Source organism: Ixodes scapularis, unplaced genomic scaffold (genome assembly GCF_016920785.2).
Source record: "Ixodes scapularis isolate PalLabHiFi unplaced genomic scaffold, ASM1692078v2 PGA_scaffold12__126_contigs__length_90152505, whole genome shotgun sequence".
Taxonomy (NCBI): Eukaryota; Metazoa; Arthropoda; class Arachnida; order Ixodida; family Ixodidae; genus Ixodes; species Ixodes scapularis.
In genome coordinates this window covers 20,296,574-20,323,566 of record NW_024609838.1, presented here as the reverse complement: position 1 = coordinate 20,323,566, position 26,993 = coordinate 20,296,574, and the positions used below count along the sequence as shown (strand labels likewise).

Sequence of the window (26,993 nt, the reverse complement as noted above, 5' to 3'; positions counted from 1 at the left end):
CTTCAGTCCCAGAGAAACGTATAAACACGAGATGTTGTCAACCCTTCCGTTCTTGTTTCTTCTTAAACTAATGGTTCTTGGTATCAACACTCTCTGTTTCTGGCTACGGCTGCGGCTCGCAACTTGACTTTAGGCTTCGCTCGGGTTACGCCGAACAAGAGGATGGAAAACAACAGAGACAAGGGGGCAAAGTACGTGTCCGAAACAGACGCAAAAATGCGACGCAAACAACAACAACACTTCGTTGCCGTCGTCGTCCAACATCACTCGGCATGCCCCCCCCTTCCCGTTCCCACAGGGACCACGCGGGACGCTTCTCTGCCCTACCTCTCGCCTTTACAACCACGACGCAAAACGTACCGTGGGATGCTTAACACACTCGCCGCTAATGCGTCGCTTCATTCTCGTCTCCGCGTCGCTCCCTCGCCGATTCCGCCGTTTTCGAATGTTTTGGGGGAAAAGACGGACATAACAATGTGCACACTTTAACGCGGTTTCCTCTTCTTTTTTCCCCTTTTCTATTAGCGTCTCGTTGAGAATGCTCGTGGGAGAAAGAGGAGGCACAGGTTAGTAGACGACGCCTCGGAACGTAGAATTGTTTGCGTTCCACGCGCGGGAATTGTACGGGCGTCGTCAAGCGGGCGCGAGCGACGACTCGCTGTGTGCCTCGTTCGCGGTTGACGAAGCCGTAGCGGCACCGCGCGCTTTTGTTGTTTGTGCCCCAAAACTGCCGCCGTGCAGCGACGGTTTGTTTTAGACGACATCGTCTCTTACCGCCGACGTATTAATATTATTGTTTTTGGCTCTCACTCGTTTATGGTTAGTTTGGGAGGGCGACGCCGGTGCAGTAATTCGTCGACGATGCGGAGGTTTTCTAATGTTTCGCGGTCCAACGTTTTCTGTGTGTGTGTGTGGGGGGGGGGGGGGGGGGGGGGGCTGACGCTTCGGTGTTACGAGTGTGTAAGTGCGAGTGCGCGTTTGGTGTTAAGAGTTTCAGCGCCGCTGGTTTTTTTTGTTGTTCCGGGTTTCGTTGCGAATTCGCGAGGGACTGCGGATTTTCGGGAAAAGGGGGGGGGGGGGGGGGGGGGGGGTTAGTTACGAAGAGTTATTAATATTAATCAAGCCGCGAGTGCGCTTTGTTCGAGTTGGGGCTCTTCCGTCGTGTGTGCGGGCGTGCGTTTTAGGCCGCCGCAAAAGTTGACAAAACTGACTACTTGTGTTGCTTTTTTTTTTTTTTTGTCCGCGTGTGTATGTGTGAGCGTGCGCCCTTTCTTAAGCTTGGAGAGGCCGAATGCGGAGGTGTTGAAGAGTTGACAAGAGTTAACGCGCCCGACGGCTACGCATCGTTTAACTCCTGGGGATCGCGGAATGCAGTCGGTATACTTGAAACGAGTTCCTAGGATGCTTGCCGGTAAAAGAAAAAAAAAATGAAAATAACAATCCGTTATTTTTTCGTTCCTTGTTAGGTTTTTCAGCTCGAATGACGTTGTAGCTTCTACTCGATTTAAATTCTACCGCCCCTTATTAATGTAGCGCTGATGTTGTACGTGTTGCTTTACCTGCCAGTTGATATCGCGCTAATGTTTGCAGAAACGATTTTGTAGTTTGCGGGATGATTCCAGTCTGCACGAATTGTGGATTCCCAATACTGGACACCATGGGACTCATGCAGCGCTCGGGTGACGCGTACAACTGATAGACTCTGCTTCTTTACGTACGACGGTCGCAATACCCTTTGTACGGAATTTTAAATGTTCACGGGAAGGGTTCAGAAATTCAAAAATTTTGTCAATGTAACTTCGTTTTTTTTTTTTTAATTTGTTGACATTTCACAGTATCCGGCGATAACCTGATGTTCTCTAGATGAGAGCTTGCTGTATGTTTTAATTCGAAATAATTGGATATTTCCCTTACAAGCTGTTCTTAGATCTTCAGCAGAAACTTTTGTTGATACCATTACGCCTACTTTTGTTTTACTCCGCTCTGTAGTTCATTGCACCTATTTCAGTTCTGTTTTTAATAACTATGAGCATAATTGATGTTTTTGTTTCCACGCTAAACACGAGGTCTAGTTCTTCATTTTATAAAATAAGATTGGTTGGAATAATGAATTATTTAATTAGATAATTACTTCGTTTTTCGGCGACTGATTTGTTCCGGCAGGCTTAAAGATGACTTGGTACGACCTCTCCGCCTTCGTGGACCAGCGCGAACAGCTGCTGGAGGAGTCCTTCCAAGCCCTGTCTCCCGACGAGCTGGGCATACTCACTCCGGTGGAACTCCAGGTGAGGACACCTTATGTATGCGGCCCCATGGTCCCGCCAGACCAGCGACGAACTAACACTGTTGGCAAACATAACGAAAACATAGTGTCGGTGACATGAGCAGTCCTCAGCGCCGCCGCTTTTCTTAAGACGCGGGATTTTTTTTTTCCTCGAAGTTTTCACAGGTTTTTAGTATGCAAAGCTTGCTAAAATGATTTATTTGACAAGTTATCTAACAGTGTATATCCTTTGTCGCCATGGTGAAGCCAAGATCAAACGACTTCACTCAGCCTCCGAAATATACGGTTAGCCTGTACCGACAAGTTTTGTTTAACGTAACACGACGTAGCAGCATTACCGCTTTTTAGTGACTCGTTATAGTGTCCAGTGCCACATTGCACCGGCTTAGGTAGTTGCCCGCATCTGGCCATTCAGTCGCACTCGTAGCTTTGATTGTGCATGCGTTTCATGCGTAGAATAAAACGAAGAAAAACAGCTGCGTCGCACTGAGCTCACCATAGCTCCCAAAGCATCTGCCCGAAGCGTCTGTGTAAGGGGCAGCGGTACCACATGTACCTATTTAAACCCACTCGTGGCTGCCACTAAACATAAACTTGTCGTATGTTATATCACTTTGGTCGAAATCCTTCACATTATTCATTTCAATTTTTTTTTTTTTTTTTTTTTTTTTTTTGCAGCACATACCGATGGAAGAACTCAAGGCGCTGTGTCTGGATCAACTGCATAAGCTACCGAACGAGAGAGTCCTGGCAATCTTACAAGGTACGAAAGTATTTTTAGTTTTACTAGAAGAAAAAGAGGAAAAAAGGTAGAGTTAGTAGATTCGCAGAAAATAGAGGGAAATGCAGACCTATTTTTAGTTGACCTTTTGTTTTTCTGGGGAAGAAAAAAAAAACGCAAATACAATAAATCTACAAAAGCATCACACACGAAGAAACCACCGAACTAGGGCACAAACCGAAAAAATTACAATGAGTCGTGTGCACGTCGTAGATAATTCTAGAAATGAAGTATAACGAAGTGTTGTTTTTTCTTTGTATGTTGGCGTCAACTAGTTTTTGTGTGTGGTTAAGTACATTGGCCTTTTTTTTTGTAAATATGCTATCGATTAAATAAACAAAGTCTAATAAATCGTTTAACATTGACAGATGGTATGCGCATTGCGATGTATAATCGCTGAGCTTCACTGAACGGGTTTCGCGCGCGAAAACAAAAGGATGACATCGCGATTGTTTTCATTAATTGTATTGAAACAAATACTTGGATCGAGGGCAATGGAGTGTTTCAAGCAATTACTTTTTGTTTTTCTAATACTTTAGTATTTGAAACATGTACAGCGCAGCTCTCCAGGTATAGAGGCGTCACATATACTGAACCAGATATATCGAAATGTGTGTTATATTAGCTATAATTAGACTCGCAGAAGTACAATTCTGTCCATTAAGCCGGGGTTACAATAATCATACGTCATACAAAAAACAACCGACATACAGATTCGAGCGCCAGTCGCCACGAGATCCGTGCTTCGAAGGCCGCAGGGGAGAAAACTTGGCGCTCGGCATTCGAACCGCGGATATTGCAGTGGCCCGTGTTCGCAGACTTTTTTTGTTTGTTTGATGTATGAGCAGTGGTGAACCCGGCTTTATGTTGTGCCGAAACTAATGAACTCAATTCACTGCGCAAACAAACCTACAACTCAAGAAACGGTATTCTTTTTTAATTTTTTTTTTTTTTACTCACAAAACGAACGAGTACTAGCAGATTTGATTCCCTTTGTGAAAACGAGAATCTACTAACAATTCATAGTTAGTCATCCGCTAATTATTGCCATTTTGAACAATTCATGCGCGTCGTATGTGCGAAGTACTTAGGTATCTATTCTATGATGTTTGGAACAGCTTCACCAGCTAAAATACTTTCTAAGACTTCCTAGTATCTTGACGCGGTTGCACGGTATGTACGCTGTCACTGCATCCAGAGCAGCTATCTGGCTGCCCATTAACCCTAACCGGCTTACTCTAGGACGCTGAACCTATAAAGAATACATGCTTCCTACGCTAAACCAAACCTCACGTCTCGATCTTTAAGTGTGCCTCCGTGGAGCCGCTTTCACAGTTCGCGTAGCCGGAGCCGCTACTCCGTTTACTACGCGCATCAACTTCGGTTAATGTGAAGCGGGGTCGTTCGCTTTCGTAATCGCTTTTCTTCTCCCGATTGCGAGGAAGCGGAGTTTAGACCGCCAGGTCGCACGGCCGTCGGACCTCGTTAAACTGTTCAGCGTGCGTGAAGAAAGTTGCCCCGGTGGATACCAGAAAAAAAGCCTTCGTTGCGGTTGGCAACGTTGGCGGAGCCGCGGTTCGAGCCGCCGAGAGCTGTCCGCCGCTTCGAATGCAGGTGGCGTTGCGTGTTGTGGAGCTGGCGGTTGAAACGGAGCCGTCCTCTCGGATGCGTCAAGGTGGCGTCTTGTAAACGGGCGAACCTCTTCACTCGAGTATCTCTCAACGCTCAAGTTCACACTAATTAGAAGTAGCGCACTCATTAATGAGCGCGCACATGTGGGAACTACGAGTTTTTGTTTTAAGCAACCATGTTTGGGTCGTAAAATTTGTATAATGTATAATGATGTAAACATGCGTGATAAAAAAAAAGCGTTTAGGAAATGAAGTTTCAGTAAAAAAAAAAAGCAAATATGTGTTTAGACAGCGTAGTTTCGGTCAGCCTTTCAAGTATGATGACACATAGTTTTTAGGCTGTAGACGAGAAATTTAGCCAGTGGAGTGCGACTGCCTGCCTGGGTCTCTAACGTGTATCCTGCCGTTGTGATACATGTCCGACTGCAGAACGGTGCGATGTTCATCCAGATCGAAACGGGCAGGGCCAGGAATCGAGCCTATAGAATCCCCGGGTTCTGTAGTGAGAGCTTTCGCTACACGTGCTCCGAGCTCTGGTGCGCTAAAACACTCAGCCACCGGACCTCAACCAAGACCTATTGCGATGGAAGAGCTGAAAACAATACATTACAGTAATCTAGAAAGCCTTGCCATCGGTGTGCTAGATGTGGTAACTCACTTGTTTTGTGTTCGTCTTATGTGTGTGTGTTTTTGTTTGCTTGCTTGTTTTTCGTCTAAGACGATTTTGTTATAGGCGCAATTATTTCTCTGACGTCATGAGCAGTAGATTCCCGCAGCGCCATCTTGGTTCCGTTCGTGTCGCGTTCTCGGGAGGGAGGAGGGGGGGGAGGAGGGGGGGGAGGGAGGAGGGGAGGGGGGGGTCAGAACGAGCGCAAAACTGATGCACGACGACGCTAAAGATCCAGACGTCCGCTACTTTCGTCATCTCGTTTCACTTTAACACGCTTGCCGCTTAGGCCGCGTTGGGGTGTTTCCTAATGATGACGTCGTGTGCAGGCCGTGTCTTCTTGGTACAGTGTTGTTAATCGTCAGAAGAAAACAAAAAAAGAAAAAGAACAAGGATATTTAGAAAACAAGCACAAGCACGGCCGCCGTTACACGCCGCGTCCTCTCAGCGTCGTAATCGACTAAATTCTTGTTTCACTGCGTCCCGTCACCCCGCCATCTTTCCCCAACAACGCGCCGCAGGAATCAAAGGAAGTTTTTTTTGCCGGTGGCAAGCGCCAAGCTCGCCTGAGCGATCCGCTGAATTAAGGCCCTAGTTTAAAAGACAAGAAGCGAAGATCGTCAGGGTTAATGACGCGAAATGACCCATTATCGGTGTCATCATAGGTCATTAACGTCGATAAACCCTTTACACCCCTCCCCCCCCCCCCCCCTCCCCCCAACCAGACCTTTTCACCCATGCAGAGTTTGACTTAATTTCGACGCCTAGCCTGACGCTTTTGTCGGCCCGAACACATTCTGTGGGAGTAGTAACAGCGTTCGACGTACGAAGCGTTCATTGTTCGTGTCGCCGCTCTTTTCTTTCTCGCTCGGTTCACGTGCTACCCTTTTGTCATTAATTTCACTTCCTTCGCTTTAACGTGCTTCCGCGTTGTTTTCGCCGTGTGCCGGTTTTGCTAGCCTACCATTAGTTTTAGGCGTAATGAGTTGGATTAATTGTGCTGGGTTTGCGGCGTGAGAGGCAGGCGTGTTGTTCCCAAGTGAAGTTTGCGTTTCGTTGAAGTGACTTCTTGACATTCCTGTCAATTTGTTTCGGTCGAGTCGTGGTTGTCGCTTCTTGAACATGTATTGGCGAGGTCGTATCAACCCGAACATTTTTGGTAACTGAACTTTTTTTTTTCCAATCCAGCTTTTTTAGCTTTAATTTGCCGTTCTGCAACGAAGTTGATTCTTTTTATTTTGAATTCGTAAATTCACAAGTGATATTGGGTTTTTTTTTAATGCAGGGGACCACTAAGCATGCTGCCGAATATAATATAGATTAAGGCGACGTATCATGAGGTTGATATGACCGAATCTTTTTGTGGTCCGAGTCCTCGGAGCACGGTGAACTACACCCTTTAGTGCGCTTAAAACAGAACAAAAAAAATGAAAGCCGTTTACAACTTCCTGTAACGCCGAATTAGAGCGCAGCTCTTGAGGAGGAGGAGGGAAGGGTACTGAAAGGGGGGGGGGTCACGTGATCTCGGGGGGTTTTCGATGACGTCATCAGTGTCGTCACTGATGACGTGCTCAGGGATGATGACGATGCGGATGCCAATGTCATCATCAGTGACGTCAATGATGACGTCAGCAGTGATGTCACTGATGACGTCATCAGTAATGATGACGATGCGGATGCCGATGACGTCACCAGGTTGCATGTAACCTGGATTGCATGCAACAGGTTGCATACAACTCGTTGCATGCCAGCTGCATGCAACAGGCTGCATGCAACCTGTTCCATGCAACTCCCGAAGGAACCCGAGGTCCTCCCGAGGTCCTCCCGAAGGAACCCGAGGTCCTCCCGAGGTCCTCCCGAAGGAACCCGAGGTCCTTCGGGAGGACCTCGGGTTCCTTCGGGAGGACCTCGGGTCCCTTCGGAAAAATTTACCCATAATGCACCGCGCGGTTACGCCGACGGCGACGCCGCTCAAGCCCGAAACGGGCGCCTAAGAGCTGCGCTCTAAAAAATAGTTACAACGTAAGAAAATTCGGCGGTCTGATGAAACAAGCTAAAACTCCTCTCAAATGTTCCTTTCGCTAGTTGAAATATTAGCCAACCATATGAGAAGTATTATCTCACTTCGTATCGTGAATTTAAAAAAAAAAAATAAAAGAAGCAATGGACGGTCTTCTTTTTATGTTGGGGCAACAGTCAATAAGGCGGTATAATCACTGGCTTTTGTCTATTTTGCCGCGGACTGAGTGGGTTTTCTATTTTTTATTGTAATAGCTTCTTCAGTAGAATACACCCCCCCCCCCCCCCCCCCACCCCCACCCCACCCCCTTACAGAATTTTCAGAATACTGCGTGCCATCGCTGATTTCAGGGAGTCCGTTTACATTCTGAACCGATTATCGGCGATGCTGAAAGCAATTGTGAAATTAAGAAGGGAAAAAAGTAGCCTGTTTTGGTCATGTCTGACTCAGTTTTTTGTGAGTAGAATAGGTACAATAATGTGATACATATAATCAACGTAATCCGCTGGCGGGTGAGATGTCGCCCGCCAAATTAAGCGAACGGTGCTCCCATGACTGCCGGCAGCCTTCGAACATACATATTTGTCGTTACCTTTTCTTCGGGGAGTGAGACAAGCCCCAAAATATATTCAATGTTAGAAGTGTTCACAGTGCGTTTGCAATTAATTGTGCGTGTTCTAATCATAGTCTTCTCGAAAGCACAGTAAACTGAACCTATAAATTAACTTTTTTTTTCGAGCTGCCATGGTTGGATGAATGTCGTTTCTTCTCTTCGGCTTTTTTGTTGTTGTTTGTTTGTCTATTTGTTTTGTTGTTTGTTTGCCTTTTCTAAGGTTTTAATTTTATTTAGTTGTGGATTGATAACATCACTCGCTTTTCCACTTTTCAAACACGGACAATGGGTGAGTCTGACAAAATTACTTTAATTATTATTTTTTTCGTTGTTTTTTATTTGCTTGCTGCGGAACACAGAGGCAGAGATAACCCCTAGGGACAGACACGCGTGGAGCTCCCCTTTTTTCCCTCTTGTTTACTCATTTAATTGCACGGTCTGATATTATTTATAATTACTCTCACTAATGTTTACGCACTCGTTTTGCGCATTTTAAGTTTTTTCTCTCTTCCTCGTCGGTCCCCGTCAAGCGCGAGCCAGGGCGCTTGACTGATTGCCACGAAACGTAGGCGCGCTGCGAAGTATGCTAATTAGAGGTCCAATTTGGGACGATGACAACAGCGACAGTATGACGCTTCTTGCTTTTTTTTTTCTGTCAGTGTAGTGGTGGCTAATTGTGATTAAAGCACGCGGTGTGTCCATTAAAAGTTTTAAACCACCCGTTTTCTTTTTTTCCCTCTCAGACAACCCTTTAATTTATCTATTTTTGGTTATGTTTTATGCGTGGTATTAATTTTTCTGTTAATTATTTTTTCTCGATTGCGAGGAAAATTAGGGAAGAAGAGGGGAAAGATCGGGAACGGTCTGCACATTTCGTTTTTTTCTTTTTTTTTCTGCGTTTGTACGTTCTTTCGGGGTAATTTGGGGCGTTGTTCCGTGTTGCTCTTGCCAGTTTTTGCAACACAACCTTTCGTAACTTCTTTTTTCTTTTTTTTTTAAGCATGGACTGCTTTTCAACGTAACCCCCTAATTCCATAAATCTGTCCCGTTCGTCCGTCAGGACAATTTCCCGCTAAATATAACGGGGAAGTCAACATCACGTGATGTCATGGTATCACGTGAAACCACGATTTGACACGGTGACGTCACGCAACGTGAGCACATTGCGTGACTTCGGGTTGCGTGATGTCGATTTCCCGCTAAATGCAGCGGAGGTGATGTCACGTGACCTGACATCACGTGATGGAAATTTCCTTTCAACATTTTGAAGGTTACTTTTTAAGCAACATGTTCTTGCTTACTTCCCAAAATGACTGCTTAATGGAGATAAAGGCCGCTACTTTTGTTTTTATGAAATGTTTAGCTAGAGTCCGTGAATTAGTTCCTGTTTCATACAAGCATCACGACAGGAGACGTGTGTGGAAAGGGAGCACCGAACAACGCTTCGGGTGTCCATTGCCACCTCGACCCGAAGCTGACCTGTTGTTGACGCGTGAAAGTTTCGGAACTAGACTCCCTCTGGTGGATGTTTTTCTAACCTCTTTTACTGAGGATACTCTAACTCCTTCCCCCGAAGCGATCAAGCACGAAGCGCGTTTAAGCCGCATTCCTGGACACCATACCAAAAAAAGTAAGAAAAAAACAACAAGGCGATGTGACGTCCGTTGACTTACTTTACAGGCCTTCTCAAATACGCAGCCGGGATGGCTCGTTGTAGCGTTAGTTGTGGTTAATCGTGAGATGAAACGAGGTATAGCGCACTCCTCGCCACGACTTGTCTCAGTCGTCGTGCATAACGCGTTCCTTTCGTCGTGCAGGACCGACGTCGAGCTTTGCGCGCAAACAGCCTTCGCACTTTTTGACCATGCACGCCGGCACAGCACACCTCGCGTCGCGGCGCATCAACGGTGTCCATTAAGAAACTAAATGGAGTACTCACAAACGGGGCGTAGCAGACGGCACTACTACAGGTGACGCCCGCGCCGAAACTTGTGAAGTCATTTTTTACGACCACCCCCGAGAAAACTTTGTACGACTCCTCCTCGACCTTTTTTCACATCTCAGCCGCCCTTCATTTACGCCCCCCCCCCCCCCCCCCCCTCACTCCCGTCTAACGAACATCGCAACGCACGTATCACACGCACGTTCGCATCGCGGTAGAAACTCGGTCGCGTCTAATCTGCGTCGAGAGTAAGTGCCAGAGCGCTCGGGGGCCTCCGTGGTAACACGACCACTTCATGCTCGTTCCAACAGCACCCGCAAACACGCTAACGCGTTAGACGTCGTATCCGTCTAGCCCTTAGTAAGCGGCACGCGGAGCGTATAATATACTCCATCGTCCAGCGCCTCCAATTTAGAACGACGCAGGCAGTCCGCTCACTCCTCCTCCTCCCCCTCCTCCTATTTTTTTCGCCCCAAACCTAAAACGACGGACGGGGGAATACGTACAACTTGCATCGTAGACGGGAAAATAAGCGCAGATCCCAACGGGCGCTTTCCTCGCAACCGCGCCCGACCCGTCCAACTCGGGGTTCGCGAAAGTATGGGCGTTAATTTATTCAAAACGTCTTCAAATTGCTCTCTTCTCTCCCCCCCCCCCCCCCCTTTTATTCGGTCCTTTTATATCTCGGTGGAGTCCCTTTTTTCCCCCCGGATGTCCGCCGCGTAACCACCGAGCAGGCGATCCGTCGGACTTTTCCCTCAACAGTCATCATCTCTCCGAACGCTCTTCAAGCAGTTCGCTGTATACCTCGTTCACCCCTAAACTGACGGTGCAGTACAAGCTACGGGCGCGTCGGACCAAAAAACTTCTTCCCTTTCATCACCCGACCCTGCTCTCTGCGCGTGGGGACATGGTCAGAAGTGTGATCACGTGACGAAAAACAGACGGACGATTGGTGAAAAACGGCACGTAGCTTCGTCCGCACTGTCAGCTTAAGGGTGAACGGAGGACACGTGCGGTTTTTGTGGAGTAGGCTTCGGCGTGCTGCCCGCGGTGTTTCGCGCGGGTTGGTTATCCACTTTTGCGCTGTTTCAAAAGCGGAGCGGGGGGAAAGTTATCCCCTTTCTAAATGTTCCCGGTGCAGCCAAAGCAGCCGCGGTTTTCTGTTCTATACTTCGTTTCGCGTTCTGATGGACCGCGTTGGACGCTACAGCCCATTCCAGCCAAATCCAGCGGGGTGAAAAATATCGCGTGATTAAGCGTCCCGCGAGTCGCCGCGCCATTTCCTGCAAGTCGCGTGACGCTAAGGCGGCGTTGAATTGGCTCGTATGGCTCGTAGTGTCCCCTGTGGTCAACCGTTAGATGAAAGCGGGTGTAGTTAGGTTTGGACGCGTGTGAGTCTAGGTATGTGCATCTGTGTGTGGGGGGGCTTCCGCGGTGTGTCTGTATGCGGGTTTTTGTGAGTCCATCACAACCTCGCGTCGTTAGCTGATGTGTGTGTGTGTGTGTATGATTCTAAAACCATTCTTGAGTGGTATACGAGTCGTTTTGGAACCGTTGAGTAGGCAACTCCGGCATTCGGTCTCGGGTGCGAGTGGGTCAGTTATGTATTTTTTTGTATTAATGAGGTGGTGGAAAAGAGGACGAGGGGGTGTCTTGGGAGGGGAGAAAGAGAAAAGGATGCAAGAAATGAAGAGGGAAAAAGGAGGGGGGGGGGGGGAGGTGATTCTGCCGTGCGTTTGCTGAGTCCACATGAGTACTTATTTGACCGTAACCGGCCGCAAAATGCTCTTCACTCGGGTGTCTGTTCTTTGCTGTTTAAACGCTAGCTGTTTGTGTGTGTTTGTGTGTGTGTGTGTTTGTTTGTTTGCGTATGGTTTTGAGTTTGACAGTGTTGAGTCGGTCATTGCATTTTTTTTTCTTGCTCGCAATATTCCTGACGTTGAGGTTTTTGCATCCCCAGGCGTTGCTAAAACAAGGCGTTTGCAAGCAATACCAAAATAGAACGGATTCTTATTTAATCGCGTGGTTTGACGGTATTCTGGCTTAGATTGTCGGTTTCTTTCCATGGAGTGAAATAACGCTGCGAGGTGGGTTCAAAATTTGCGGTGCGGGCGTTGTCTGTCCCCCTTTTTCCTTCTTTCTCCACTAATCCAGACTTTCTTTTTTTGTGCCCCAGTGTCAGGTTAATAGGGACTTTTAGCAAACCGTTACCGTGTTCCTTGTATCGCATTACCGGAGCCTTTGAAGCATGCTTTTAAGCGCACGCCTCGGGGCGCATGCTTAAAAGCATGCTTCGAAAGTTCCTGTAGTGCGGTACGCGAAAACCGGTAACAGTTAACTCCCTATTATTATCGAAGTTATTTGTATTGGCCAGCATCTAGACTCAGCTTAAATGTCTGAATGGTTTTAACCATCGGGTGATAATCCCAGTTCATGTTAGGCTTTCACCGACAAATAGGTTGTGAACTAGTACTACGCATGCACTTGCTGTCTTCCAATTTCTTCCTCGATTATTTGCACGATCGCTTTATTGATAAATTTGTATTCGATAAGCAAATATCCTACGTAAATTGTTCCTTTTTTTACAATTTATTTCTTACATTAAATTATTTAGTGACGAATCCATTGGTTAATTAATTTACTAATGGATCGACCGGTAGACCGATTGTGCCGCTATATATGAATCACCGAAACCTTTTAGCAATTGAAATTGATTTCATATGACGCCATTTTGGAACGGCGTGTTCGTTTAGGTCAGAGTCAGCGCCGGCTGGCACCGCGGCACGATGACTTCACCGTCTGCATCCATTTATCTCTAACGACTTCAGACAACGAGGCTGAGAGAAAGTGGTTCGAGGGAAAGGACACGGGGCTACAAAATGACGACGTCGACGGAGTCGAATTATACAAAAAAGTTTTCGCTCTCCAAGGGGGGGCTGCGCGTTCCAAAAAGCCACGAACGCGTAATACATTCACGCGCATATGCACGCGCACGCACACGCCCGCTTGCTACTCTATCCGCCGTTCGGCATTTCTCGTCTTCATCGCCGGAGAGCGCGCGCGCTCGCGGGCGCGATATTAACGTTAATTAGGAACTTTATAAAGTAATTACGGAGACTCAGAAAGCCCGCGGAGCTATACTGGCGTCGCGCTGATTAATTAAATTACTCGGTCACGTGACGCTGGAAGCTCTCCTTAATTGACTAGTGTAATGGACTTGCCATTCCGACGAGATTAAAAGTTGATTACTTTCTCGCGATGGGGGAAAGGAAAAGGAGAGGAGGGGGTCACAATTAAAATTTGTCACAATTTTTGCCCGCCCGTCTCCCTCCGTGTGGTTCGTGGCGGAGAGGGCCGTGAGATGTGGCAGGCTCGATCAACTTTGAAAGGCGGGAACAGCCCGAAGGCGACGGGAAGTCTTTGTCTCGGAGGGTTGTTTTGGGGAATGGTTTTAGCCACTAAAGGGCAAGCTCGTGATGTGTACGCGTGACGCTTTGACGCGTTCTCGTGTCGATTTTGTCGGCGGAGTCGAATTGCGCGACCCGCTTGATGGGGTAGCGCCGGCTTGATATCGAAGGTGATTTGGAGTTTCGCGTCGCAAAAAGTCCTTTGTTTCATTTATATTTAAGACTGATTTGCTGACTGAGGTACTCCTTTCCGTTCACGCCTAAGCTGACTCAGTCTAGGGTTCATCTTTCGCCACGCCATCACACTCTAGCCCAAGGGATTCAAACACGCGGCTCGCGACCCTTTGGAACGCGGCCCGCTTGAGGCAGGGAAACTGCTGCGAGCGCCGTTTCTATTCGCAACTCCAGCCGCCGCTCGCCCTCCCGCGGACGAACGGAGAACCAGAGGAGCGAGGACGGCAGCGGCGGCGGCGGCGGCGGCGGCGCGGAAACGGTGGCAGGGACTGTCGGCCTTGATGCGTGAAGCCGTTTTAACGTAAAAAGTGAGCGCGTTAAAAAAGGAATTCTTGTGCTCCGCCTTGAAACAGCCTTGCACGAAGGACCGGGATGTCTAATTTCATTAGGGACTTTTCGTGTATTGGATACGCTGCAGATTTCTAGCCTTGTGCATGGCCGCCAGCTCAATCTGAGCTCAACGTGACAGAACACGCTCCCGCTAATAATGAGGAACGGTCTACGGAAAGTTTATTCTTTGCCATAAGTAGGAGGAAACTCATCGCGCAACGGGTATGTCCAGCAATACAAATCGGGAATGGGTTCGCGTTTTAAGGCCGTTACAAGGAACATGACCATTTATTCCAAGCACTTTAAAAAGACAGAATACCCGTACTTGCGTTCAGGTAATCACAAAGCAAATAAAGAAATGCGCGAAGCATTTTAAGAGCGTGTGTGTTAGCTAGCCGTTCGCTACGAGAGCTTAGGAAGCGCAGTTTTTGCCAAAAAGACCGAAATGTTGCAAGTAACACGGTACAAAAAAATGTTTAGTGAAGAAAGGTAAAAAACACAGGCGAGCTGGTGAATGGTATCCAATAGAGACTTCGTTGTATTGTCCGTTTTTTTTTATTTTTCCTTCGTCTCAGGGTTATTATGGATATATACTAAAATATTTATTTTTGATAGAGCAATAAATAAAACCCCTAAACACGCCGATTATGTTAATAGGCAGGTTTTGCATAGCGTACGACACCCCTTAACTTGAGTTGGACGTACAGCGCACTGATGTTCAACCGGCGCTACCAACTTTCACGAGCGGCTTAATAGCCGAGTTGTGCAGCTTATTAAAATTGCTTAAATAAGTATAAATGACTGTAAAAAAATAAAAAAAGTAATCGGGGTTTTTTGGCCCTGCTGCAAAACCTCTGTGTTTTTTGTTTGTTTTTTCTCTACTCTTTGATGCGTACTTCAGCTATTTAATATCTTATTGCGCCGTCATCAAGCCTTTCGTAAAAGTTGGGGCCGTTAGTTTGACCTCAGTGGGCTGCACGGCGAACTGAAGTTTTGGAGTGTCGTATATGTGACAAGGAGTGTAAGGACTACAACATTTTTTTTAGGGTGATGAGCACGGCAACGTTCCTGGCGCGCACAGAAAATTTTGCCTCAAAGGCGCAGCGCGAGCTTGCGGGTGTAATGCTACACCGCACGGTAGCCTGCGGTAACAAACTTTCTATCAATAACCATAGAGCAGTTTGATTACGTGCTGCAATACACTAAAACCGAGACGGTTGAGCAGCGAGTTGTGAGGTTGTGACGCGAAGACACCAATACTGTGAACGCTGTCCTTCCGAAGCTTGACGGTCACCGCTTGCGGATCTCTTTTTAGAGCACTAATGGCCAGGCAAAGGGCAAACATATCTTCATCACCGTCAAAAATATTCTGCCATAAACGGTTACGTGGCCGGTGCCTAAAACGCCCTCGTTCACCACAAAGCTTCGCAATTTAAGGTTTCTGCAACTTCTAAATAACAGCATGCTCGTTTCCCTAACGTGCATCAGCATCTCTGTCATCTGTAATATGATCCCTCTCTAACCGCTTCGTATTTGTAGACAAATGAACCATTTTTAGCGCACTGAACAGCGCCAGCGAGCAGGCGCACGGGATATCGTGGAGAATCTATCCCCGTCTCTTTCGCCATCTTGGAGCTACCGCCCCGCCACCTATAGGGCGTTGGAGTTGCGAATACCTCAAGCGCTGCATTCGTGGTAAATAATAGTTTAATGTCGTCGATTCATTTCCGCTCGGAAAGACGCTTCTGTTCCTACAATCACACATTTTAACGCGAGAGAGTGTTAAGGAGCTCGTGTCGCAGAAAAGCCGGCTTCTGCGGCGTGCGCTAAAATGTAGGATTGGTCGATAGGGTCATGACGTCACGGCCACATGACATCGCGCGGGAGTTTCAAACAACCCGCAACGTAACACGTGAAACGTGGCGTCACGCGTGGAATGAAAAGTAATTAAAAAAAATGGGACCTGTCATGCGAAATAAAGGTCGCCGCATGTCTCAAACGATTTCACTTCGTAAAGTAATTCATTTGCCTCAAATAAAAATTTGACAATTTTTTTTTCGATCCTACCTCCAGGCCACGCGAGGCACGCCTGCTCGGCGTGGGAGCGAGCGGGTGTTTATATGTCTATATGTTTCGCTATCGCGTTCCACTCTTAAAGGCGAAGCTTAAGCGTCCTCCAAGTTTTTGCACATTTTTGGACTCGGTATCCCTTTGTCTAAAGTGTTACTTTTTACGGATCCCTTTCTCACATATCCACCGGAACCAAAATACCGCTACTAGGCTACAAGCACGAGGTCTTTACTCAGGGACGCAGCTCGACTGCACAAACTTTCTCTCAGCAGGAAGAATTGCCAAAACTAAAACTATGAGCTCTGAGCTATGGGCCAGCAAAGCAAAATGTTTCGTATAAATAGTTTTTTTTTTTTTTTCTCTTTTAGCTTAGTGAATTATGTGACAGGACGACAGCAGTGTGCTTACTCTCATTCTATTAAAAAACGCCAGCACATGGGCGTTTTAAATTTTGTCATCACATCATATGTGGGCGCAAAGCAGTCGTATAATCAAATCAAAGGTAAACCTGTCACTGGAAAGATGGCGAGTTTACAAAGAGCAGAAAACTCCAACGTGTCACTGGGAGAGTCGGCTGCTTTGCTACATAAAACACCATTGCTGTATTTCTGTCTCAAAAAGTCCAACATATAGCACCCCCCCCCCCCCCCCCCCCTGTTGGCCCTCGACCTTTCGGAGGTGGGCTGTCTGGTCCCCACACTCGAATCGGTTTGAGACCCCTGCTCTCGTCCTTCCAACGCGCAGAGAGTGAGGTCATGATGAAAGTGAGCGGGTTGCTCGGCCCGATTTGCTCTTAGCTTTCACTGTAGCGACAGCCTAGGGTTGAACGTATCGTTTGATACCCTTGTCTAAGGGGTAGATACGTTCCTGTATGTCGGCGTGTTCGGGCGTTCTCACGGAACGGTTAAATGCTGCGCGATTATTGACCAATTAAATATTACACGAAATTAGGAACGTGAGAAAGTTGTTTTGAAATAACTTCGAGAAATTGCATCTCAATGAATAAGCCGTACTTATTGCCCGAGCGACGAACTTTTTTCCTGACGTGACGAGCAGGCAGCACTCACAAGCTAACTCGTATGCTCTTGATACGATCGTCGCGTTTTAATAAGTGGCCACGGCATGTTTCGAACAACAAACCATGTTTATTGTTGAGAAAGCGTAAATATAATATTAGTAAAACCATATTTACATACAGCGTACAAAAATACACTAAAACACCTTACATCATGTGGATTGTTCGCCCGTGTATACCACAATGCTCGTTGTTCACTTGTGACCTAATCATCGGTTCGACACGAATAAAACGTTTCTGGCTCGTAAGGTTGCGGCCTTGCGATTAGCTGCACATAACATTAATATCGCTCATGTCTCGTTGTCGCGTCAGACGAGTGTCGCCAAGGCCCGGTCACTTCTTGAAACGAAATGGTAAAAAATATCTGACCTCGTGTAGTGGTAAAGAAACTGTTACCCAGTTTGGCGAAAGCGCACTTGGGAACGCTGAATTGCGGCTTCTGCTCCTTCGCTTTGATATGAGCCACCTGCGTCATTTGGTCTTGTACGCCATCCGACAAATGTCGTTACAGTCCCAGTAACATATATTTCTAACAACTGGCTATACCTCACTAAGCATTCAACTTGCTATAATAATTATTTCATACATTCCTCAAAAGAACGATCGCGTTGGCTCACCGTCAAGAATCTAAATATGCAAGGTCTCGCGCTTAAACAGACTTTCAGGCCGACTGACGGCTCTAAATTTTAGCTTTCGAAAACTTACGTGTGTCATCTGTGGCCGCAACGGCTCGAAAAAAAAATGTTTAAATCAAACTTCGGAAGCACTATACGAGTGCTGAAAGGTCACACTAGAGATGCTGTCAGTCCTTAAAGAACGTAAAAGTCGTCGTCTGACCCAGTGCAATTATCATTACGTTTTCTGGAAGAGAGATAAGGTCGCGCAGCCCAACATGGCGGAAACACGCCGCACGCTAGGCGGCGCTGCATCGTCCAAAATGGCGGAGTCCATGAGCCTCTCTCGCGAACGGGTTTAGGCGTTCCACAAACTTGTGCTGGCTAGAAAGAAAAACCATCTGAAAAACGTTCGCGTCGTCAACAGCTAACACGATGGATGGACGGACGGAACCATGGCGGTTGTTTCATTCGAATCGGACGGTAGGTTGCGCCACCTAGCCTCCTATATAACAATACAGTCGCGTTGGATTTTCTGCGCAACCTATACGAAGGTCAACGCGGACGCGGATTGGACACGAGTGCTGCGTCACCGCTCGGATGGGGCTCGCGTCCAATCACTGAAAATCTGAGTACCAGCCAAATCCACGCGAGCCCCGTGGGACCAATCGGACAGCGTCTAAAGCACACCATCATTGTATGCGTCATGTTCCCGTACGTTTTTTTATCATTGATGAACCAATATTATAAACGTTAAAAGGCCCAGTGACTCGCACTTTTGACACTGTTTGATTGGTCTCATGAGCTTGTTTGCGACGGCTGCGCATTTGAACTTCAGCTGAAAGGAAGTGTATCAACAAGTAACGCATTTTATTGTTCGGAACAGTCCTCCTCGACTACCCTTTCACTCAAAAATGGCGTCGTGCAGCCAGCGACAGAGAGAGAGAGAGAAAGAGATAGAGGTCGGGAAGGAAAAGGGAATAGCTTCACTTTTTTTTCTCTTTTTTACAGGTTTAGTTGGTACTATCCTACACTATATTCTGTTCCTAACGTATGTTTTCCTCCGACTATAAAACGAGCGTTTTACATATGAGAGAAAGGAAAGGCTCTAGAAGAACAATGTCAACAACGTAAAGAAAAGAAAAAAAAACACGAAAAACGCGCGTTTTTGAAAAACGTAAGTAATGTATTTTGTGGTTCGGGGCCGCGGTCAGTTTGGTCGAGGTAAACTTCCGTTCGAAGATGAACGTTGTCGAAAATGAACGTTGTAGGTTTTTTTTTTTTTTTTTTACACATTGGTCGTTTTCTCTAAAGGCTGTATTGACAATTCTGTTGTTTGTGAAATTGAGTTCGGTCCGGGGACCTTTATTGATTTTGCAGGCTGCGCAAACACGGAGGAAACGCTCGGAATGACCTCACAGCCAGAACGGACAACGCAACGAAAACGACTCGGCAGAAAAGGCGCATTTCATTTTTCGAGGGAGGAAGGCAGGGGAAAGGGGAAGGGGTCTGGGGAAAAAAAATATGTAAACACTTGAAATTCAGCTAGTCCGAATCGAAAAGCTATGAATCTAAGGGAAGCAAATAATAATGATGAAAAGGGGCAGAAACGCCACGCGAGGTTAACCCAAGGTAAATTAAATTTGCATAACAGTCATTCGTTTCTTTCCATTTTTGAAGCTGTCCTCCGCGTTCTTCATGAATTGCAAAGGTGAAACGATTTTGAGTACGTTTTTCTTTATGTATGTAATGTCGTTTTTATTTTTATTTTTTTACGAGTTTCGGTTTGAGGCCGAGATGAAATACTCCACGGTTCATTGTGCGTATGCCTCCGGTGTTTGTACGGGTAAACAACTTGCGGTGCCTTTAAATGCCCTTCTGAAATTTTGGATCCGAACATAGAAGAAGAAACGCGTATGAAAGGACTGTTTATCATAATTTCTAAACGGTAAAGATGAGGCGAACGCTTTTTTTTTTTTTGCGACTGTTTTCAATTGTACTGAAACTGGTTCATTTCCGGTATATGCAAAGCCGATGCACGGCCAACCCGTGTTCTCCCAGCGCATCTGTGATTGTTGAACCTGCTGTAATATTTTTACTGTCGTAGTTTATTTCCTTTTAAATTGCGATTCCAATTTTTTCTTAACTTTTTTTTAGCGTTGGCGACGGTAATCTTTTTTTACCTCGCGTTTTGTAAATTATATCTGGCTTTGTCCATTCGCAGTTCAAACAAAGCATTTACTTTTCCGACCTCTTTTCACCGCAGCATGTGACCACCAGTGGGCGCTTTCAATCCGCTCACTTTTAATAAAACACCCTGCAAATAATTGTAGCGTTTTTTGTTTTGTTTTGTTTTTTTCTTACGGAATTTAGTGACCAAAACACACTGATTGAAGTGCCGCGCCAATTTTGTTAAATTCCGCCATGAACGAAAGTCTGCTACATATTGGGCCGAAACGCCATTTTCGCTAAGAATTGCGCCTCATCTACGTCGAGGTGAGCTTCAACAAAGCAGTAAATGAATTAAAGTTGTCTTATTGGTAGATTCTAGTATTTAGATAGGTAGAAGAAAACGAAAACGGTACAAGTATATATTTAAGAGCGTCTCTAAGCGCCGTGCACAGGTTCGCCGCCATTTTGCCACTGGTGTGGGGTAGATCGTCTGATAGTGAAGCATTGCTGAGGCGTACCCCCGGCCTCAGCAACGCTTGACTGTCAGACGACCCACTCACACCAGAAACAAGATGGCGGCTCCCAGTGGCCGTACTTGCAAACGTCTATAGTTTGTTTCATTTTAGGTCGGAGCACAGTCGATGGTTCGGATGTACATACCAAAGCCGCAGGTCACCTGACATTTGGTGCGCTTGATTGGCATAGCTGATGAAGGAACGCGTAAAGAAAGATGACTATGCCACGTTGCTGCGATTTTAATGCTGTTTCATTGGTCCTATTCACTGGAAGCGTCGGTGAAACCGAGTATACAGATTTCTCGTCGACCGCGCTGACCGCGGACTCGGCGACGTCAGAACCTAAAAAAACGCGCGAGAAAGATTTGCAGAATCGAGGGCTGGCCGTTCCTGTGATAAGACGTAGCCAAGGTATTTTACTCCTGATGAGGTAACTTGATGATAATTTCTGCTACATGCCTCCACGCCGCGGCTACAGTGTACCGCTCGCATCGACCTTCGCGGCCTCACACCAGCGCGCGCGCGCGCCGAGCTTCACCGCTTTGCTCCGGAGTGCTAGGAGCAGCGGCTGACCTGGGGGAGCGTGTGGGTTTCCTCGGATGGTTCGGAAACTATGCTGAGTACTATCACAATTCGACCTTTTTTTGCTCTTGACTTTAGGTTTAATTATAACTTTAAAAAAAAAAAACTGCGCCGAGAAGGGAGAAGAAACGCTGGTTTACATTTGAATAACTATGGTAGTCAAGGTAGCTCCTGTGCAGCAATCGACTGAAAGAGCAGAGAACTTAGGCTCAATGACACACACTCCATCTAAATAAAATTTGTCAAACCAACAGACCAGTCAACTCTGGTTCGAACGCCGCTAAAGCGCAGCGTCAATTTTTAAAGCGCAACTGTAGGTTTTCAATATATTTGGGAGGGATTGATTTTGTTTTGTTTCGTTTTTTTAATTAAAATTTTAAGTTCGGTGTTTATTAAAGTTCATTAAACTGAGGGAGAAAGGGGGTGGGGACGTATTTTTATCGAAAGATGTTTTAGTGGATAGGCTGATTTCTGTCGGCGTTTTAACCAGAATTATATTTACAGAAAAATTTAACATTCGAGTGTAAAAAGGCAGTTTTTTCGTACACATTGTAAATGGAACCTCTCTGGCCTTAGCTTCATTTCTTAAAACAAGGCTGTGTGTCCCTCAAACGTGAAAACAGCGCAAAAGAGACAGCAGTGTCCCTTTTGCGTCCTATCTATTCCTAATACAAAAATAATAAGTAATGTGCTGCAGTGTCAAAGTGGATATCCTCAATCATTCTCAGATATGACTCATTCGTCGGTGCAACGACATTTTCAATATCAAGTGATATGCTGACAGGTATTGCCATCTGCTCCAAGAGTGCCAATGGCTGTTCCAAACCAATGTTTTTTCCTGCTACAAATCCTCCTACAAAAAGTCAAATGCCGTTTCCACCACTAGAAACGCGAAACCGTGAATGCGGGCCAAAGACTTCCCTTTTAGTTCCGAGTAATGTGTCTGAAATTCCAAAATATGGCCAGCAGAGCCACACAAATTAATATATGTATCAGTTTCCCAATCATAAATGAGTTTCTGTAATTTCTTTTACGAGGTTATGGGAACTGAGGCTGTCCTGTGGCAACGAACCCAAAAAACGACGACATTTCGCATTATCTACCCGGAGGTCAGCGTTAAATAAATTCAACAGGTGTCGCAAGCCACCACCCGATTCAGACAGTCTGACTTTTTTTTTTTTGTTGCAATAATCAGTCCATCTACCCAGGCGCCAAGGGACTTGCGAGGCCAAGCTCACTTGGAGCCTTTTTTTTTTTCCCCTTTTGAATTCTTGGTGGTACGTTCTGTAACCTCCTTGTTGCTTTTAAAGGAACTCACGGGGTGGGGTGGCTCTCAGTTAATCAATAATGACAGCTCTGGAAGCTGCATAGTGGGAGCTGTTTAATTGGTGGGTTCCGCGGGGTCTCGGTTTATAATGTGCCCAATACGCTTCTGACACCGTCGGTGAAAGCCCATCACTGTAGCGGCCTGCAAATGGAAATGCGTTGCTTGTCTTATCCTCTTAACTTACTATTTCGTTGCCGTGTTTCCTTCTTTCCTCTTCTATTTTGATAGAAATATTTTTTTTTTTTTTTGTCACCAAGATGGAGCATAGGTTCCCATTTTGTCCGCGACGGGACTCTGGCAATGGCATTCAAGATGAGCAAGAGCGAGAAGCAGAGAGAGAGAGGGGGGACTGGGGAAAGGGGGGGTGCGGTGTGAAAGATTGGAAGAGAATGAAAAAAAGCAAAACGTGAAACAGAAAGCCCTCCTCGCTCGTTGCTAACGAATTTAAAATACTCTTTAATTAGCGCTCTTGGCGGAATTGCGGCACCTCTAATCCACTTTCCTTAACCCCTTTCAACTCGCAGACTGCACGGCGGACTCCCTTACTTTATTTCCTTTAATTGCGTTAGCTTTATTAGCTGCTGCCAAGCGTGCTACCTGCGCTGCTGCATGCGGAGAATGTTGCGCTGCCTTTCAATACCTTCAAGTCCTTTTTTTCTCTCCTTTTTCGTTGCTGTCTTTAGTATTGCCATTATTATTGCCATTATTACCCTAGGAACGAGGCGTCTTTCGCGGGTATTCTTTTGCGGCGAATCGAGAAAACGATGGCTGTCTTCCAAAATTTTTGTTCTCATAATTTGAGTTTTTATTTATATGTTTGTTTCTTTGCCCGTGTTCTGCGTTTTGTTGTTTTTTTTTTTTGTTGCTTTTGAGTGAAGCTCTTTTGGTGTACGCTGGATTTCGGCAAGGTTTTGCTGCTTTCTTTGACTACTTTCCTTGACTGTCTTAATGGACTAAATGTGAGTTCAAGCGGTCGTTAATTTCTTACTTAATTACACAAAAACTGTTCGTGCTTGGATGGCTCCTCCAACACCCACACAAGTGTGGACGACGACTTGACTTATTTACTGACGAACTCTGGAGAAATCGTTCTAAGCATTGCACCCAGCGCAAAATGGCTTTTTCTGCTACATCTCCTGATGATTTAGGGCGCATTGTGGTGGGAAATTTTCAGCTTAGGGCGCATTGCCGTTGGGAAGTTTTCAACTCTAGTGAATCCTGAACGCAGGTATGACTCCATCTTTTTGCATTTATTTGTATAAAAAAAAACGCAACCTAGTTTTTTTTTTTTTTTTTTTTTTTTTGCATACGGAAAGTTTATTTGAGAAAAGCCAACGGTGGACGTTTTACACCTTTAGCCGACGCTTAATATCGTGCACAGAAAAGGGCAAAATGTTTTGTTCTTTTTTCACGCACCGAAGGTAAAACAGAGAAACTAAAATACAATGGAAAAAAATCGATGGGATACCTCTAAAGCTGTGCAATTCGGAACGCGTTTTGTGAAGAAATATCACTCAGCTAACATGCTATCTTCAAACAGTATTTACGATGTCTTCGTGGCTCTTCCTTTCCTTTGGACAGCCACCGCGGCAGGACTTGCTGCACCTGTTTCATTAAAGCCTTACTCACTGTTAACGCCCCCCCCCCCCCTTCCCCACCCCATCCCCAACCGTTACGGAACTCTACACAGCTATGTCAGCACTTTGCCGGGATAGGTACCATATCTTCAAAATATTGCTCGTTGACTATGAATCTATCGTTCGCTTCAGTGTCCCCTTTAACACAGCGTCTCGCGCACGACTTGAGCTCAGCTCAGCGATTTTCGCATTTCTATGCTTCAGAGAACCCAGCCCTCGGCGGCTCGAACTGTGCAGTCTTTAAACGAAACTTCGGTACGAGGGGGAACAAAAATAAGTAAAAAAATGGGGAGTGTTTCGGTGCGGTAACGAAAAATGGCAGCTCCGCAAATAAAACCGAGTTGGGGAGAGAAGGAAAACCTGGGGAGGGAGTTGGGGAGTCTCCCGGGATTGAATCGAGTTATACTGGATCTCGACAGCAATCGAATTTTCCTTTCTGAGGCAAGTGAAATTTAATTTCGGTCTCATGCGCGACAAACCTAATTTGGGAGAGGAGGGGAGGGTAGAAGGGGGGGAGAGGGGGCGTGTGCGACCAAAAGAACGTTCTTTCGAAAGGAAAAAAAGCTTGCAATCAAAATGGAGTTGCAAGACGCCCAAGGAGAGAAGAGTTTTGGAAGGGAAGGGCTAGTGACAACTCCCTTCTCTGAAATAAGCAACCGACATTGAGGATGGGAATGAAAGGAACTTTGAAAATGTAAAAGGGACATGAAAAGAAACGCAATTTGGAAACCTCAAGACATCGTTACTATTTTTGTTTTTTTGTTGTTAAGGGGTTTGCCGCATGTGCTTCTGTTTGATTGCTTTTATAGTGTTTTTTTTTTTTCTCTCGGTTTTTTTCTTGGCAGAGATTGGTGTCTTTTTTTTTACTTTTGTGTGTGGTGGCTTTGTTTTTGTTTTTTTAATTTTCTGCTCGTTTTTATAATTTCAGTTTTCATTACAATTTGAAAATTACTTCTTTCTTACTCGTTTTCTTTTTTTATGGTGGTGATTTGTGTGTGTTTGTGTGTGTGGGGGGGGGGGGTGATGATGTTGATACCGTCTGCCTCATTCTTTTCTGACTAATTTCGGTAACGTATGGTTCATTCCAGTATGATTTAATTTTCTACATTTCTGTCGGTCTCGCTTTTTTTTTCGTGTTTGTGTGTTTTTTTTTTTTTTCCTTCAGTAGGGAGAGACTGCGTGTTCATTCGTTTCAGTAGGTTGCTGAGGAGTTTCCTGAGCGGGTTGATTTGATAGAGCAATCTGATCGATTTGGGTCTTAATATCGTTTGGTTGCAATTGTCAGAGTTGCACTTTGACAGCTCAGTTGAACTGCGGGAGGTTTTGTCGAGTAGACTGGGTCTTGAAGCGGATTATTTGAATTTTGAATACAGTATTTAGAAGCTTTAGCGTTGCTGGTAATATTTCAAACGGAGTGCAGTTCCTACTAAAAGGGATAGCGAAATTTAGAAAAAGAATGTTTTAAAGGGCTTATATGTGTTTCTTAATTGTTTCCACGAAAAAAAAAAAGCCATATTTAGGCCGTTAGACACAATTTAGGTGGAGGTAGCCTAGGCCCCGCCCATTACGAGCGGTGCTTAGCTACCTAAACACCCTCTCTCGGCCCTCATTGGTTTGAGAGATGGTTGACATGTGAAATGTTCAATGGAAAATTGTTGCTCCCTGCCGTAATAGTATTTTTTATCGACAATAGGTTTATGTTTTAGAATCAAGTAATCTAGATAAAGTCATATCCCTATTGAAAATTCCATCAAGCTACGCAATTTGGGACACTGACTGCCAGTCAGCAGCCTTGGTGGAACGTGATGGACCATCAGACGTCATCTGATGGTCCATCAGATGACGTCTGACTGCCACTGCCAAGGGAATTTCATCAACAAGGGCAGCATTTATATAAGAGTAAAGCTATACGCACTCATAGATATCGCCAAATGCCTCGATAAAACAAAAAGTTCGAGAAAAAAAAAAAAAAAAGCAGCACCACCGCGCATCGAACCCGCGACCACATGCGTACAAATCGGACACCCTAACCGCCATGTTACGCCCCACCGTTAGAGAAACCCGATTTGACTATTTGTTTTATACAAAATGCTTTGGCTGCAAATGCAGTTAAGCCGTCAGCATGTTATGCAAAGCACTCGTACATCACTCGCCGTACTTCAGTTCTACTCACCTGCCATGTAGAGTACTTTCGCGTCGTAGAACGATCCTTTTGTTCGCGCATCACCGGCCCAGTAGACCTGGTACACCCTGTCGTCTTCAACTACACCGCTAAAGTCCCTTACATCGTCGGAACTCACAACAGGCTGGGTCTTGTCGAGTAGAAATTCTACTAAAACATAAGACATTGTGTAGAGCCCGGGCAGGATCGACAGGTTAAAGCAAGCGGGCAAACAAACCGAGTCGAGAGCGATCGTTCATGAAAGCTCGGCGAAGCCTCTATGGGCGAAGCGAAGTCGGCGAAGTGCGAAGTGTCGTGTTCGGCGCTTCCGCGGCCTTCTGATCAAGGTTGTCGGTCGGTTTGCGTGTCATATCTCTAACGTCAGCGGTTTTATGGGCTCACGTCCCAAAATCGTTTTCTCGTGCATAGATTACTTTTCGTATTCATAGATTTGACGAAATAGTGGTATCCGGACGAACTTTACGTCCTTTGACCGTACGTCTGTCTGCACGTCAAAGCTTTTTGACGTACAGTCAGAGACAATCGATGTACAGTCAGAATCACCACCAAAACATCCTGATGGCATTTCGCGGCGGCCGACTGCCACCAGGAAACCATCAGAAAGCCGACAAGCGGGGTCTGACTGGAGTTTGACTGTCGGTCAGAGTAACTTGTTGGCCAATCAGACATGCTTGACGTACAGTCAGGCACAGTCAGCGGCCCACTAGAAAACATTGACTGCCAAGCAGGGTTACATTGATGGATTTTTCCTTCGGGATCGTTTGCAAAAAATATCCCAAGAGTGCCTTCTTCGTTTTCGGTTGAAACGATGACGGTATTTGTGGCGCGTGTTCAGCAAACGTAGCTTTTTAAACTCGTTTTTTTTTTTTTTTTAAATATTGTGAGTCGTATTGCGTTCGTCGAGGTG

General features: G+C 45.9%; 1 protein-coding gene across 1 annotated transcript in view; it reads left to right on the top strand.

Moving 5' to 3' along the window:
• Positions 1 to 26,993, top strand: part of LOC120849861 — a 290,230-nt gene that overhangs the window by 178,834 nt on the left and 84,403 nt on the right. Inside the window, exons 4-5 of the mRNA XM_042289457.1 lie at positions 2,164 to 2,285; positions 2,963 to 3,047. Coding sequence (XP_042145391.1) covers positions 2,172 to 2,285; positions 2,963 to 3,047 — 199 coding nt within the window. The 5' untranslated portion in view covers positions 2,164 to 2,171. The remainder of the gene's footprint in view (positions 1 to 2,163; positions 2,286 to 2,962; positions 3,048 to 26,993) is intronic.